Consider the following 14,263-nt stretch of genomic DNA (forward strand, 5'->3'; position numbering starts at 1 on the left):
TAAGTCAAGTATTTAGGGTTATTTAGGGTTTATATTTTTGTAGATCCTTTCACAATTCAGCCTGGTAATAGCCAGAGCTTTGACTGACACTTTGTCCTCGGGTAAGCATATTGGTCCACTATACTTCAAAGTGCTGTTCTCTCCAAACCCTGGTCTCTTCGTCACCTCTGGTTTAGTACCATCCAGAGTGTAGTAGATAGTGACATCTAGGATATCTAGGCAGCGATATATGTTGTTTGTCAAAAACCTTTGAATCTAGGGCAGATGTAATCTATCAGTGCATTGTGGATATCATACAAAAAAACTATGAAACAATATTCAAACAAATGCGGTACATACAATATATTAATGTATGCACTAGCATCCTCCACACATTATGGATACACGCATGTTTTTATCTGATTTGATCTCAACAGGAGTTGTGGTGTCTATCTCATGCTTGGCTTTACCAGGAGGGGGATTCGAATCGGTATGATGAGAGGCACCACAATGCAACCGGCTGTCATGTTCGGTCCTATAATAAAAATGCATTCGGCTATAAAAACATTTTCATCAGTCCGTTGCAAAAGTGACATGTGTTATTATAAAGTGTTTAAGCCGGATAAAGTTTTTTTTAATTTTTTTACCTGATATAGCTGCTTTGAACAGTTTCCGCTGATGTTACAAAGCAGATGCGATGCAGCAACGGAGAAACATAACGTTACTCCTTAGCAACCGCCACAGCCAATGGCAGGATTCACGATGTTTTCATTGTTTATTATCAACTTTTATTATATTAGCTATCATCTTGCTATTCCTGAAATACCTGGAAAACGTTGAATGGTCGAGCTATAGAAATGTAATCCACTGCGTTCTATGCATGTCTCGCACGCTTTTTCATTATCATAAAGCATTATCAAAGAATATGTGTTGTTGTTACAAAACGCACCAAATCACTCACTAAAAACTGAAATACTGATGACACTAGGCTTAGGAAAGAAATTAAATTATAAATGAATTGAACTACTTGAACTATTTTCTACGTTTTTAAAAGTCAATTTCCAGGCTTCTATATAGCCACCCAAATGCGACTTGGACTCAGAGTCACATGTTCAATTGTTGATGAATTGCATTGCTAGCTAGCTAACGTTACCTATATAATATTGTACAACTCTCCACGATGGCGGATGTGAAGAAAGTAAAGAAAGAATCCACAGATCCTGTAGACATTGAAAACAGGTTTGTCGCTGTCAAGAAGTCCCTAGCATAGGCTAGCTCGTAATCTAGTTAGGTAGCTAACTAGCTGTCTATTTTCACTTGCTCAAATGGGATACATCTGGCCAACTAACGCTAGCTAGCAAGACATAGACCAAGGGACTTAGATACTTTTAAATCTGCCTTATAAAACTAAACAAATCTGCTAAAGAAGGCGTTTCAATTCATTCAGACAATGTTTTTAACCCTTAACTCCTAGTCCCACAAGTTTGACAATGACAGTGATGCATGTAGCTATAGTGAGCTAACTAACGTTACTGTACAGTCGTGGCCAAAGTTTTGAGAATGACACAAATATTAATTTTCACAAAGTCTGCTGCCTCAGTGTCTTTAGATATTTTTGTCAGATGTTACTATGGAACACTGAAGTATAATTACAAGCATTTCATAAGTGTTAAAGGTTTTTATTGACAATTACATGAAGTTGATGCAAAGAGTCAATGTGCAGTTGATCCTTCTTTTTCAAGACCTCTGCAATCCGCCCTGGCATGCTGTCAATTAACTTCTGGGCCACATCCTGACTGATGGCAGCCCATTCTTGCATAATCAATGCTTGGAGTTTGTCAGAATTTGTGGGTTTTTGTTAGTCCACCTGCCTCTTGAGGATTGACCACAAGTTCTCAATGGGATTAAGGTCTGGGGAGTTTCCTGGCCATGGACCCAAAATATCGATGTTTTGTTCCCCGAGCCACGTAGTTATCACTTTTGCCTTATGGCAAGGTGCTCCATCATGCTGGAAAAGGCATTGTTCGTCACCAAACTGTTCCTGGATGGTTGGGAGAAGTTGCTCTCGGAGGATGTGTTGGTACCATTCTTTATTCATGGCTGTGTTCTTAGGCAAAATTGTGAGTGAGCCCAGTCCCTTGGCTGAGAAGCAACCTCACACATGAATGGTCTCAGGATGCTTTACTGTTGGCATGACACAGGACTGATGGTAGCACTCACCTTGTCTTCTCCGGACAAGCTTTTTTCTGGATGCCCCAAACAATCGGAAAGGGGATTCATCAGAGAAAATGACTTTACCCCAGTCCTCAGCAGTCCCATCCCTGTACTTTTTGCAGAATATCAGTCTGTCCCTGATGTTTTTCCTGGAGAGAAGTGGCTTCTTTGCTGCCCTTCTTGACACCAGGCTATCCTCCAAAAGTCTTCGCCTCACTGTGCGTGCAGATGCACTCACACCTGCCGGCTGCCATTCCTGAGCAAGCTCTGTACTGGTGGTGCCCCGATCCCGCAGCTGAATCAACTTTAGGAGATGGTCCTGGTGCTTGCTGGACTTTCTTGGGCGCCCTGAAGCTTTCTTCACAACAATTGAACCGCTCTCCTTGAAGTTCTTGATGATCCGATAAATGGTTGATTTAGGTGCAATCTTACTGGCAGCAATATCCTTGCCTGTGAAGCCCTTTTTGTGCAAAGCAATGATGACGGCACGTGTTTCTTTGCAGGTTCGAACTCAATCAGCATGACAGAGTGATCTCCAGCCTTGTCCTCGTCAACACTCACACCTGTGTTAACGAGAGAATCACTGACATGATGTCAGCTGGTCCTTTTGTGGCAGGGCTGAAATGCAGTGGAAATGTTTTGGGGGGGATTCAGTTAATATGCATGGCAAAGGGGGACTTTGCAATTAATTGCAATTCATCTGATCACTCTTCATAACATTCTGGAGTATATGCAAATTGCCATCATACAAACTGAGGCAGCAGACTTTGTGAAAATGTATACTTGTCATTCTCAAAACTTTTGGCCACGACTGTATAATACACGAACTAGCTACTGTAATGATCTTCATCTACTAGTTAGACTAGCTATCTAGCTACATCAATCTTAATTTATGAGTAAGCAGTAAGACATTTATAGTTGAACTTATAGTAAATCTGATGTCCTGACTAGCTAGGTTGCTAACTAACGTTCATATAATGTTATATTATACTCTTTATATTATAAAGGATAAAGGCGCTCTGTCAACAGTTCCCTCATGGAATAACAGACCAGGTGATCCAGAATGACATGCCTAATTTGGAGGCTCAACAGAGAGCCATGGCCATCAACAGACTACTGTCATTGGTAAGTGGCACAGGTGTAGCCTGGGTGCCAGTCCGTTTCTGCTCTCTTAACGACTCGTTATGTAATTGTCATGCCAAACATGTTTGGCTTGACAATGAGAAGGGCGTTGACAAGATCCCAAACAGAGGAGTTTGTGATCTCACTGTCATGAGATCTCACTGTCATCTCACTGTTGAGTGGATTTGTACATTAGGGTTGGGCGATATCAACCTTAGTTCCATCGTGATTATGCACTTAGAACATGCCTATGACTTAAATTTGTGTATTTTTGAAAGTGGCAACTTTAGCACAATTTCTTAGGCTATACACTGTTTAAACTAACTTGTCTTAAAGCTTTTGTGATCGGCCTGGTAGGAGGATATACTGTCGGGCCAATTCGCATGGAGCGATTAAGCTGGCCTGGCATGGATAACTTATTTCTTAGTAAGCGTTGCTCAACTGTATGGATTTTTTTCAACAGTTTTTCTATAGACCACTATTGTTTGTCTTTCAAATTATGAATCCCCTATATTATGTTTTGAAGCAATTCAAACAACTTTCTGAAAGGGGACTCCGTTAGATTAATTCACTGTTCCATTGCATGAAAGCCAGAATGCATAAAACTGAAATTGTATGTACGCCTATAGCCTAAAGTTGTATTCCTATTGAAGGGAACATTTGTTTTTTAGAATGGGTAGACACAGGTTAGTTAAGGAGTGTGCATTAGCAAATAGGAATATAGGCAGTTTACTCAGAATGTCCACCAATGCGCTTTCCTGCTACAGGGCTGCCTGACTCTGCACTTTACTGCCAGTCAAGTTGAAATAGATTAGGCTATCATCTGTCACATCACAATGTTGTCACCAGTGACGATAGCTGTCAATTATCCTCAATAAATGATACTATCGTAATATGGTTGGATGATAATGTTGTCATGACCTCATGTTCATGTTAGTCCCGTGTTGCCCAGTTGGTAGAGCATGGCGTTTGCAACGCCAGGGTTGTGGGTTCGATTCCCACGGGGGACCAGTACGGAGAAAAAAAATGTATGAAATGTATGCATTCACTACTGTAAGTCGCTCTGGATAAGAGCGTCTGCTAAATGACTAAAATGTAAATGTTGGTCAGTAACAAAAACATAAGGGTAAAGAACATGATGCATGATGGATCCATGTGTTCATTAATGATCAGATTTTCCAAACATTGGCTCAATAGTTCTGGTTGACAGCGCAATTCTGAGGATGGGAATGTTGTAACCAAGTTTAATTTTGTGCACACAGGGTCAGTTGGACCTTCTACGAAACAGCTCAGGACTTCTATACCGCATGAAGGATGCCCAGACAGCAGGGTAAATGTCAGCATCGTCATTAAACATTTAACAATGTTTTTTTTTTAAGGAAGCCTTTAGGAAGGACTTTTATTTCTGGGTGATTGGGAACTTTAACTGTGTTTTATTATGTCCCAAAGCAAAATGAAAGGCTCTGACAATCAAGAGAAGCTGGTCTATCAGGTCATTGAGGATGCTGGAAACAAAGGTAGGGATTTCAGAGGCGTCCTGTCCAGACAACACCCTAGCCCTACACCCTTAGGTAGCCTACTTGGGTAGATCAGACGGAATTGGATAGGTATAAGCAAATGCTTCACCTTTCCATAGGCTAGCTGACATTTTCCGCATATTGTTTACATCTATCCAATCCTCTCAGATCTACTCAAGTGCTAGGGGGTAAGACATGGGTGTTGTCTTTGGGTGTCCATTCAAAGTCCATTCAATCCTGGCCAACTCACCCAGTTCACACTTGACACTTCACAGTATCCACCACCACAACATTTATTTTCCGTTATTGTATTTCTTTGTGAAATGTTCTTTCCATTTGTATATTCATGAACTGTCCTCTTGCTTTCACACAGGGATCTGGAGTAGGGACATTAGATATAAGAGCAACCTTCCTCTGACAGAGATCAACAAGATCCTCAAGAACCTAGAGAGCAAGAAGCTGATCAAGGCTGTGAAATCAGTGGCTGTGAGTCGAGCGCCAAACACTAAAATATTCTAAAATACATGTTTTAAAAACCAGAGATAAATGGTTGACTCAAGGAAAGTACCACTTAATAATATGAATGCATCAGCAGTCATGCTATACAAACTCTGTAAGTGTTTAGTCTCACCTATAAGGAGTTATTGTTGTTTGTCCAGGCGTCAAAGAAGAAGGTTTACATGCTATACAACCTGCAGCCAGACCGCTCGGTGACTGGGGGAGCCTGGTACAGTGACCAGGACTTTGAGTCCGAGTTTGTGGAGGTTCTCAATCAGCAGTGTTTCAAATTCCTTCAGAGTAAGGTGAGGGGTCCACTGAATGGGAGTGGGACAAATGTCTTACAATGGACAAATCACAGAAATTAAATGGGTGTGTTCTGTACTGTAAATGTTTGGAAATAAGTTACTAATTAACTGATTTTATATGAGCACATCAATGTTGGGAACAGTGTGAAGCATGCTTCAATCTAATAGATTATGCCATAAAGAAAATCTTTACGGCTTCTGGGGCACTAGCATTTGTTTTGGAATGCACCCTAAAATTCTTCCAATTCTAAATGCAGGGCTGGTTGACATAGCCAGAAACAACTCTGACTCCAAGTTATAGGCTATCTGGTAACCAAGAGTTTATTAGGACATCATTTCTACGTTCATGTTGGTTTGTTTGTCACCCTCTAGGCCGAGGTGGCGAGGGACAGCAAGCAGAACCCCATGGTGCAAAGAAACAGCTCCTTCGCCACCTCTCACGAAGTGTGGAAGTATATTTGTGAACTCGGCATCAGCAAGGTGAGACTGCTGCTGGCGACATTCTGTTCGGGTTTTGACCGCAATTTTGTCACGTTTTTGCCGATAACGGCCAAAGTTGTCAAGACCAGGGTGGAATCCTCCACTGGTTGGTGAGGACCGGGGCATAATTGTCCACATTACTATTTTCACACTATTGACCAAACAGAGCTGTACTGTCTGCATTGGCCTGGTTATGAATCTGACATAGTTGCAGGTAATAGGCTGGAAAGGTCCATGCGAAAAGAAAATATCAGAGCCAACAAAGTATTGTAACGAACCTTGGTTTATAAGCGTGGATATCGACTCTGCCGCTCGAGCATGCTTTTGCGGCATAGTCAATAGCGCGCTGGACTTCGGACTTGGTTGAGGGTTCGAGGTTGAGGGTTCGAGACCTGCTCCCTGCTGTTTCATTACAGTATGGTTGGTACTCTGTACAAATAAGGTGAAAAGGGTACAATGTGAGGGGGTCAAATGTAACAACTGTAACAGTCTCACCTTTCAGCATACAGTTGCTATGTACAGTTGAAGTCGGAAGTTTACATACACCTTAGCCAAATACATTTAAACTCAGTTTTTTACAATTCCTGACATTTCATTCTAGTAAAAATGCCCTGTCTTAGGTCAGTTAGGATCACCACTTCATTTTAAGAATGTGAAATTTCTGAATAATAGTAGAGAGTGATTTATTTCAGCTTTTATTTCTTTCATCACATTCCCAGTGGGTCAGAAGTTTACATACACTCAATTAGTATTTGGTAGCATTGCCTTTAAATTGTTTAACTTGGGTCAAACATTTCGGGTAGCCTTCCACAAGCTTCCCACAATAAGTTGGGTAAATTTTGGCCCATTCATCCTGACAGAGCTGGTGTAACTGAGTCAGGTTTGTAGGCCTCATTGCTCGCACACGCTTTTTAAGTTCTGCCCACAAATTTTCTATAGGATTGAGGTCAGGGCTTTGTGATGGTCACTCCAATACCTTGACATTGTTGTCCTTAAGCCATTTTGCCACAACTTTGGAAGTATGCTTGGGGTCATTGTCCATTTGGAAGACCCATTTGCAACCAAGCTTTAACTTCCTGACTGATGTCTTGAGAAGTTGCTTCAATATATCCACATAATTTTCCTCCCTCATGATGCCATCTATTTTGTGAAGTGCACCAGTCCCTCCTGCAGCAAAGCACCCCCACAACATGATGCTGCCACCCCTGTGCTTCACAGTTGGGATGGTGTTCTCTGGCTTGCAAGCCTCCCCCTTTTTCCTCCAAACATAACGATGGTCATCATGGCCAAACAGTTCCATTTTTGTTTCATCAGACCAGAGGACATTTCTCCAAAAAGTATGATTTTTGTCCCAATGTGCAGTTGCAAACCGTAGTCTGGCATTTTTATGGCGGTTTTGGAGCAGTGGCTTCTTCCTTGCTGAGTGGCCTTTCAGGTTATGTCGATATAGGACTCGTTTTACTGTGGATATAGATACTTTTGTACCTGTTTCCTCCAGCATCTTCAAGAGCATCTTCAATGTCCTTTGCTGTTGTTCTGGGAATGATTTGCACTTTTCGCACCAAAGTACGTTTATCTCTAGGAGACAGAACGCGTCTCCTTCCTGAGCGGTATGACAGCTGCGTGGTCCCATGGTGTTTATACTTGCGTACTATTGTTTGTACAGATGAATGTGGTACCTTCAGGTGTTTGGAAATTGCTCCCAACGATGAACCAGACTTGTGGAGGTCTACACATTTTTTTTCTACGGTCTTGGCTGATTTCTTTTGATTTTCCCATGATGTCAATCAAAGAGGCACTGAGTTTGAAGGTAGGCCTCAAAATACATCCACAGGTACACCTCCAATTGACTCAAATTATATCAATTAGCCGCCTATCAGAAGCTCCAAAAGCCATGACATAATTTTCTGGAATTTTCCAAGCTGTTTAAAGGCACAGTCAACTTAGTGTAAACTTCTGACCCACTGGAATTGTGATACAGTGAATTATAATTGAAATAATCTGTCTGTAAACAATTGTTGGAAAAATTACTTGTCATGCACAAAGTAGATGTTTTTACCGACTTTCCAAAACTATAGTTTGTTAACAAGAAATTTGTGGTGGTTGAAAAACGAGTTTTAATGACTCCAACCTAAGTGTATGTAAACTTCCGACTTCAACTGTATTTCCTATGGACGTTGTAAGTCTGAATATTGCACTTTGTGCAGGTGGACCTGTCTATGGAGGACATTGAGACTATTCTGAACACGCTCATCTATGACGGCAAGGTGGAGATGACCATCATCGCGGCCAAGGAGGGCACTGTGGGCAGTGTGGACGGCCAGATGAAGCTGTACAGAGGGGTCAACCCTATCATCCAGCCCACAGGCCTGGTCAAGGCGCCCTGTGGCCTCTGTCCGGTGAGTCCCCCTTCACAGGCAAACAGCAGCCAAGTGGCTCTGTTTCAATATCCATACCAGCATATCACTTGGTATTAAACATTGCAATTGGGATATACACTGAGTTTACAAAACAATAGGAACACTGTTTTCCATGACCGACTGACCAGGTAAAAGCTGATCCCTTATTGATGTGACTTGTTAAATTCACTTCAATCAGTGTCAATGAAGGGGAGGAGACAGGTTAAAGAAGGATTTCCAAGCCTTGAGACAATTGAGACATGGATTGTGTATGTGTGCCATTCAGAGGGTAAATGGGCAAGACTAAATATTGAAGTGCCTTTGAACAGGGTATGGTAGTAGGTGCCAGGCGCACTGGTTTGTGTCAAAAACTGCAACACTGCTGGGTTTTTCATGCTCAACAGTTTCCTGTGTGTATCAAGAATGGTCAACCACCCAAAGGACATCCAGCCAACTTGACAACTGTGGGAAAGCATTGGAATCAACATGGCTCTCTGTGGAACGCTTTTGACACCTTGTAGAGTCCATGAGCAGATTAATTGAGGCTGTTCTGAGGGCAAAAGGGGGGTGCAACAATATTAGGAAGGTGTTCCTAATATTTTGTACACTGGGTATAATACCCAAACTTCATCACTAGTGTTGTGGTTTCCTTCATTAGCGTTGTTTATAGTTTGCTGCACCAAAAGCAGCAAACGGAGGCACAAATCAAAAGCGCCAGCCACTTTATCAGTTGAGAAAGTTTCAGAGACACGTGTAGAAAACACGTAAACACACATGCCCTGTATAGTTTGGCCGTAAGTGGTATGCTAGTGTGGACATTGGAGAGCCCAGTCACTCGTCAAATACTAGAAAGGCATGTTTTGACCTAGGGCTTGGCAGAAAGAAAGAAAGAAAGGAGACCTGCATGATCCTAAGTGTTTTACAAATTTTATTCAAAGTACTTCACCTATAGCCAGCAGGAAGTGCTAGAAAAAGGGAAATGAAGTATTATGTAGGTTTGATGATGCAGGATTCTTCCAGGAGTGTACATTTATTTACATCTCTTCTCTTAGGTGTTTGATGACTGTCATGAAGGAGGCGAGATATCCCCCTCTAACTGTGTGTGTATATGGCAGAGTGGCTGGACTTTTGACCAGTGACTTGGCTTGTTTAGTTTCTCTGTGGAGAAAGTTTCATGTATATTTTTTTTTCTAGAAACCTTTGATGCATCTGAAGATAGTTTTATTTATACAGGGCTTAATAAATATTTTAAGACTGATTGAGAACGTCTACTCTCCTTGGAAATGTAACAAGCTCAATTGTATCCTGCCGTTACATTTTCATCTAGCACTTATGAAAGTGTTGAAGATGGACACGTTTTTCAAGAGCATTCCTTTTGCGCTGGAAATAAACAGATTGTTTTACTTCTTCAGCACACATGATATAGCACAGCATTGCAAAAGCTTAAATCTTTTTGTCAGACAGCGTTTCAAAATGAACCTTCTTAGCTTCAAAGGCCAAGTCAGTCATTTAGTAGACACCATTATCTATAGCAACTATAGGGCATTTAATTAAAACTAAATCACAAATTCAAGGTTTTACCTGCAATATCTGCAAAATCTAGCCCAGAACTAAAATCTTCCGTAATTTTGTCAGATGCTCGATTAGGTTCTGGGGAGCGACGTAAGAGAAAAGACACTAGCAAAGTCTCACCAAAAACACTGAAAAAGGTAAAATATCTTAAACTAAAGCTGTTAGTGTAATGTGTTTGCAATCAAAATGTGTGTCTGCAAGAACAGATCACTCGAGGCAACTCTTAAATAGACTGAGCGTTATGACGATGCTACAAAACCCTTGCTTACAGATTGAAGGGTAGTGCTTCAGACAATCCCATGCTTGTAATCTTGGAAGATTGTTGGGAATATGAAGTATCTCAGAGGGCTTTTGGCACAGATCCACAGGGATCTGTTAAGGCTGACTGTGGTATGTTCCTTCATGACTCTGAAGGCCTTATATGGATCTCAATCTGATTGAAGAAAATGAGTGGTATGATGTAGATAATTTGGGTACACTAGATCACTGTAATCAGTTTTATTCCTGTTTGGCAGTGTTGGATTGAAGGGTCCCAATAGCATGCGTTTTTATACCTGAGTTTGATGTTAGCATGTGCAAGTGATTACCCTAATGATTTGTCTGTATATTCTGTTAGAGAGCAAGCGCCAAGATCAGAGTGGGCACACATGCTGTTTGTCGCAGGCTTTTTGTGCCAAAACCATCAACATATTTAAGGGATGGAAATACATAGAACTTCTGTTTATTAGTTATAAAAACATCTTTACACAGCATTTTATTCGCAAGGAGCCAGTTTGATGGAAACTCACGGCTGTCAGTAAAATGTGCATATGTAGGCGACTCTTCAAATATTTGCTTAACTCTTTCAAACTGATGGAAACAGAGGTGAATCAAAACTGGCGAGTCTTCCATAGAGCACTCAAAGTAATGGAGCAAAGGATAAGCACGTTGATGACATTGAACTACACTTGTTAAATTGGAATATCCATATCGTAATCATAAGGGTCCACATGAGGATTCTCCAGAGGGACACAGAATGAAGGGAGCAACTGAACAGAGAATTGTAATTGGGCTATTGTCCTCATTGTGTGTCTTATTCCAATGGCGGACAACTGCTTTTTAAGCAGCTACCCTCAGCTTTCTCACTGTGTCAATGAGCTCAGGGAATTGTGTTCTGGAAGTGTCCTCGTTCTATGTGCTTGTGCAGCTCCGCGCCCAAGCCCTCGGCCACAACTTGCTGCTCCTCCCAAGGCAGGAAGGGGTCATCCTTGAAGCCAAACTGAACAATGTGCCAACGTTTCTTCTCATTTGCTCCCGCTCCCATGGCCGGCTAAAATATCCTGAGTGAAGAGATACACAGGGAGACCTAACGGGCGTGTTCCAAACTGCTTACATTGCAGTCGCAGATTATCAGCTCATTTAAATTATATTGATGGGGTCTCTGCAATGTCAAACACTACTTCCTCATTTGATTGATCTCTACAAATGAGGAAATGGAGATGTACATTAAACCAATTACTTCAATATGATTTACGATATGATAATCTGCACAACCTGACTGCAATATAGGCAGCCTGGGATGTGACCACTGTTTCAGTGACTCGAGGTGGGGGATGGATAAACGACTGGTGAGTGGGGATTTACATTTAGGGACACTATTGACGGCAGCTTTTCTGTGGCACTCTTGTATCCCAATTCAGAAATGAACACTAGGCTAGTCTAAACACCTGGGTCCAGTTTTTCATAGTGATCTGGATTCTGTAACCCCCTATTTTGCAATCCAGGATCAGATCAACCTGGGTAATTTTGAGCAAGAAAATGGTTGGATAGGGTGATTCTGATCCAGACATTAAAATCTCAACATCACAAAATCTGTATTTTCAGTGCTTTGAAAAGGCCTACACCTTGCCATGTACTGGACAGGTAATGTTACTACAGATTACTAAACTACATTAATAAAGATATTAATATAAATGGGGCTTGCTTCTCTTATCACTTGTAAGTACATGCTTTTATTTGACACTTCTCAATACAACAACTGACCACATACCTGTACTGCAGTCAACTTAACATAATGGAAATATTTAACCCTAACCTTTTTTTAATTTCTCTGAAATGTCTCTATTATAATACCTTTCTAAATACACCCTTCCAGTGGGATCAAGATTATCCAGATTTTCATCACTACACACCGAATGATCAGAAACACATTTTTCAGTTCTGAAATACCCAATTCTAAGATTTAATCCAACCTGAATGCCGGAATCAAATTAGAAAAGTGATTGTTGCAGTTAATTGGAAGTGACACTGGTAAGAAATCTGTAAACTCACCACTCTCTCTCTCTCATTCTCATCTCCCAGGTCGGAAGTATAGGCACCCACCAGAATGAGGCCAAACACTTTGTGCGTTTCTGCATACCTGCATGGTACCTCAAATTTAGGTATAATCACACACAAAAAGGAAGAGTATTTTGCATGAGGAATATCCTCAAATTCTTTAATCTCTATCCTACCTCATGGCTGCAGCTGCCCCAGAGCTGTGGCCAATGATGACAGTCTCCTCATCACATTTGAGCTTCTCCTGGATGAATGGCAGCCATATCTGCTCTCTGGCTGTCACTAGAAAAATAAAAATACAGTACAAGCACCTCACAGTAATGAACTTGGAAGCCCAAAATGAATGGGTTTAAATATTGAACTTCATTCTACAAACCTGGGTCAGGCATGTTTCTCAACAGGCAGGTCATATCCAGAATCTACAGGACAGCAAGTTAACTATTAATACCTAATGAAGTAGAAGTAAGTAAAGGTTGAAAATGGGTGATTCCACGGCAGGATAGCCACTCAAAAAATGTGCTATTTCAGATTATGGCAATTCTCACATAGAAACTTCTTTGGGATGTTTGATAGGATTTTTACATTTGCATCACAAACCATTTCTGAGAAAAGCATGATGAAAGTGGCACTTTTAAACCCTTTTTTAGACCTATACCTCTTGTGTGAGCCACCTATGATCAGTGAACCGCACATGATACAGCCATATTGGTTTCATTATACTCTTTAGTGTGCTCTAAAACATGGAGTAGTCCATTTTGAAATGACATTTTTCACATATTTAATCAACATTGAAAATATTAATATCTCAAAAGTACCCTTTTTGACATAGCTTATTGTTAGACATTGTTTGGAACAATATAGTCTTCAAACACGTCACATTTCCAGAGTGGGTGCTTTGCTACTTTTGAAGATATGACCCATAGAAATTGACATATGTCATTAACCAATCATATTTCAGCAAATCACCAGCAGAGGAAGTTCCCATTGAATCCATTTTCCTCATTCAATGTGCCATAACTTCAAAAGTAACAGAGCACCCACTGGAAATGTGATGTACTTGTAGAGTATATTGTTTTTAAAAAATTATGTCTAAAAAAAGTACAAAATCAAAAAGGGTACTTTTGAGATATTCACATTAATATTTTTAATGTTTAAGAAATTCATGTGAAATGTTTTATTTCCAAATCTAGACATAGTCCATGATACTCTTCCATCATATAATTCTCAGAAATTATTTGTCAAACAAATGTTAAAAAAAAACGTATCAAACATGCTTGTCACTGAATATAATAAAACATTACTTGGTATGTATTTTATACACGTGTGAATTTGATTTATTATTTTTTAAATTCCAACTCCAAGATACCCTCAGAGAGTGGGGTCACCATTGTCCAACGCCCCTGCGGCAATTAGGGTTAAGGGCCTTGATCAAGGGCACAGACAGACCTTTTCGGCTCGGGATTCGAACTGAGTGAGTCCAGGCAATGATAATCTACGCAGTATCCTGTCAATTTTAAAGGGGCAGTCTGCAGTTCAAGCAAAGCACACCCCGCCACTATTTAAAACAAAAATCGGGAATTGGGCTGACCATCCATGAGAACAAAATTATAATTTTAACCATGTTTTTGAAGCTGTACAGTGTTTACATTACATTGCTTAGCCTACAAACATTGGAGTAAAACTTGCCAGAAGATACTGACTACAGTTATGTTTGTTTACACTGAGCTGCACTGGGGTCAGAACGCAATCATGGTTACATTAAGACACTGTAGAGCCGGGGTGAGATATGGGTCGGAAAACGTACTTCAATGCAGAGATGTGTGATACAGCTGTACTCCAAATTTGACCTTTATCCACA

At 40.8% G+C, this 14,263-nt stretch overlaps 1 protein-coding gene and 1 pseudogene across 1 annotated transcript; one reads left to right on the top strand and one right to left on the bottom strand.

Annotated features, from left to right (window-relative positions):
• Window positions 1-1,064: 1,064 nt before the first annotated feature.
• Window positions 1,065-12,038, top strand: LOC115178849 (DNA-directed RNA polymerase III subunit RPC6-like; annotated as a pseudogene).
• On the bottom strand, window positions 11,228-12,794 carry LOC115178008 (putative hydrolase RBBP9). Its single transcript, XM_029739019.1, has 4 exons — window positions 12,782-12,794; window positions 12,582-12,687; window positions 12,400-12,487; window positions 11,228-11,398 (listed from the first exon to the last, which is right to left on the bottom strand). Exons 1-4 carry the CDS (start codon window positions 12,792-12,794, stop codon window positions 11,228-11,230), a joined length of 378 nt encoding a protein of 125 aa, XP_029594879.1.
• Window positions 12,795-14,263: the final 1,469 nt, after the last annotated feature.

Source organism: Salmo trutta, chromosome 38, assembly GCF_901001165.1.
Source record: "Salmo trutta chromosome 38, fSalTru1.1, whole genome shotgun sequence".
Lineage (NCBI taxonomy): Eukaryota > Metazoa > Chordata > Actinopteri > Salmoniformes > Salmonidae > Salmo > Salmo trutta.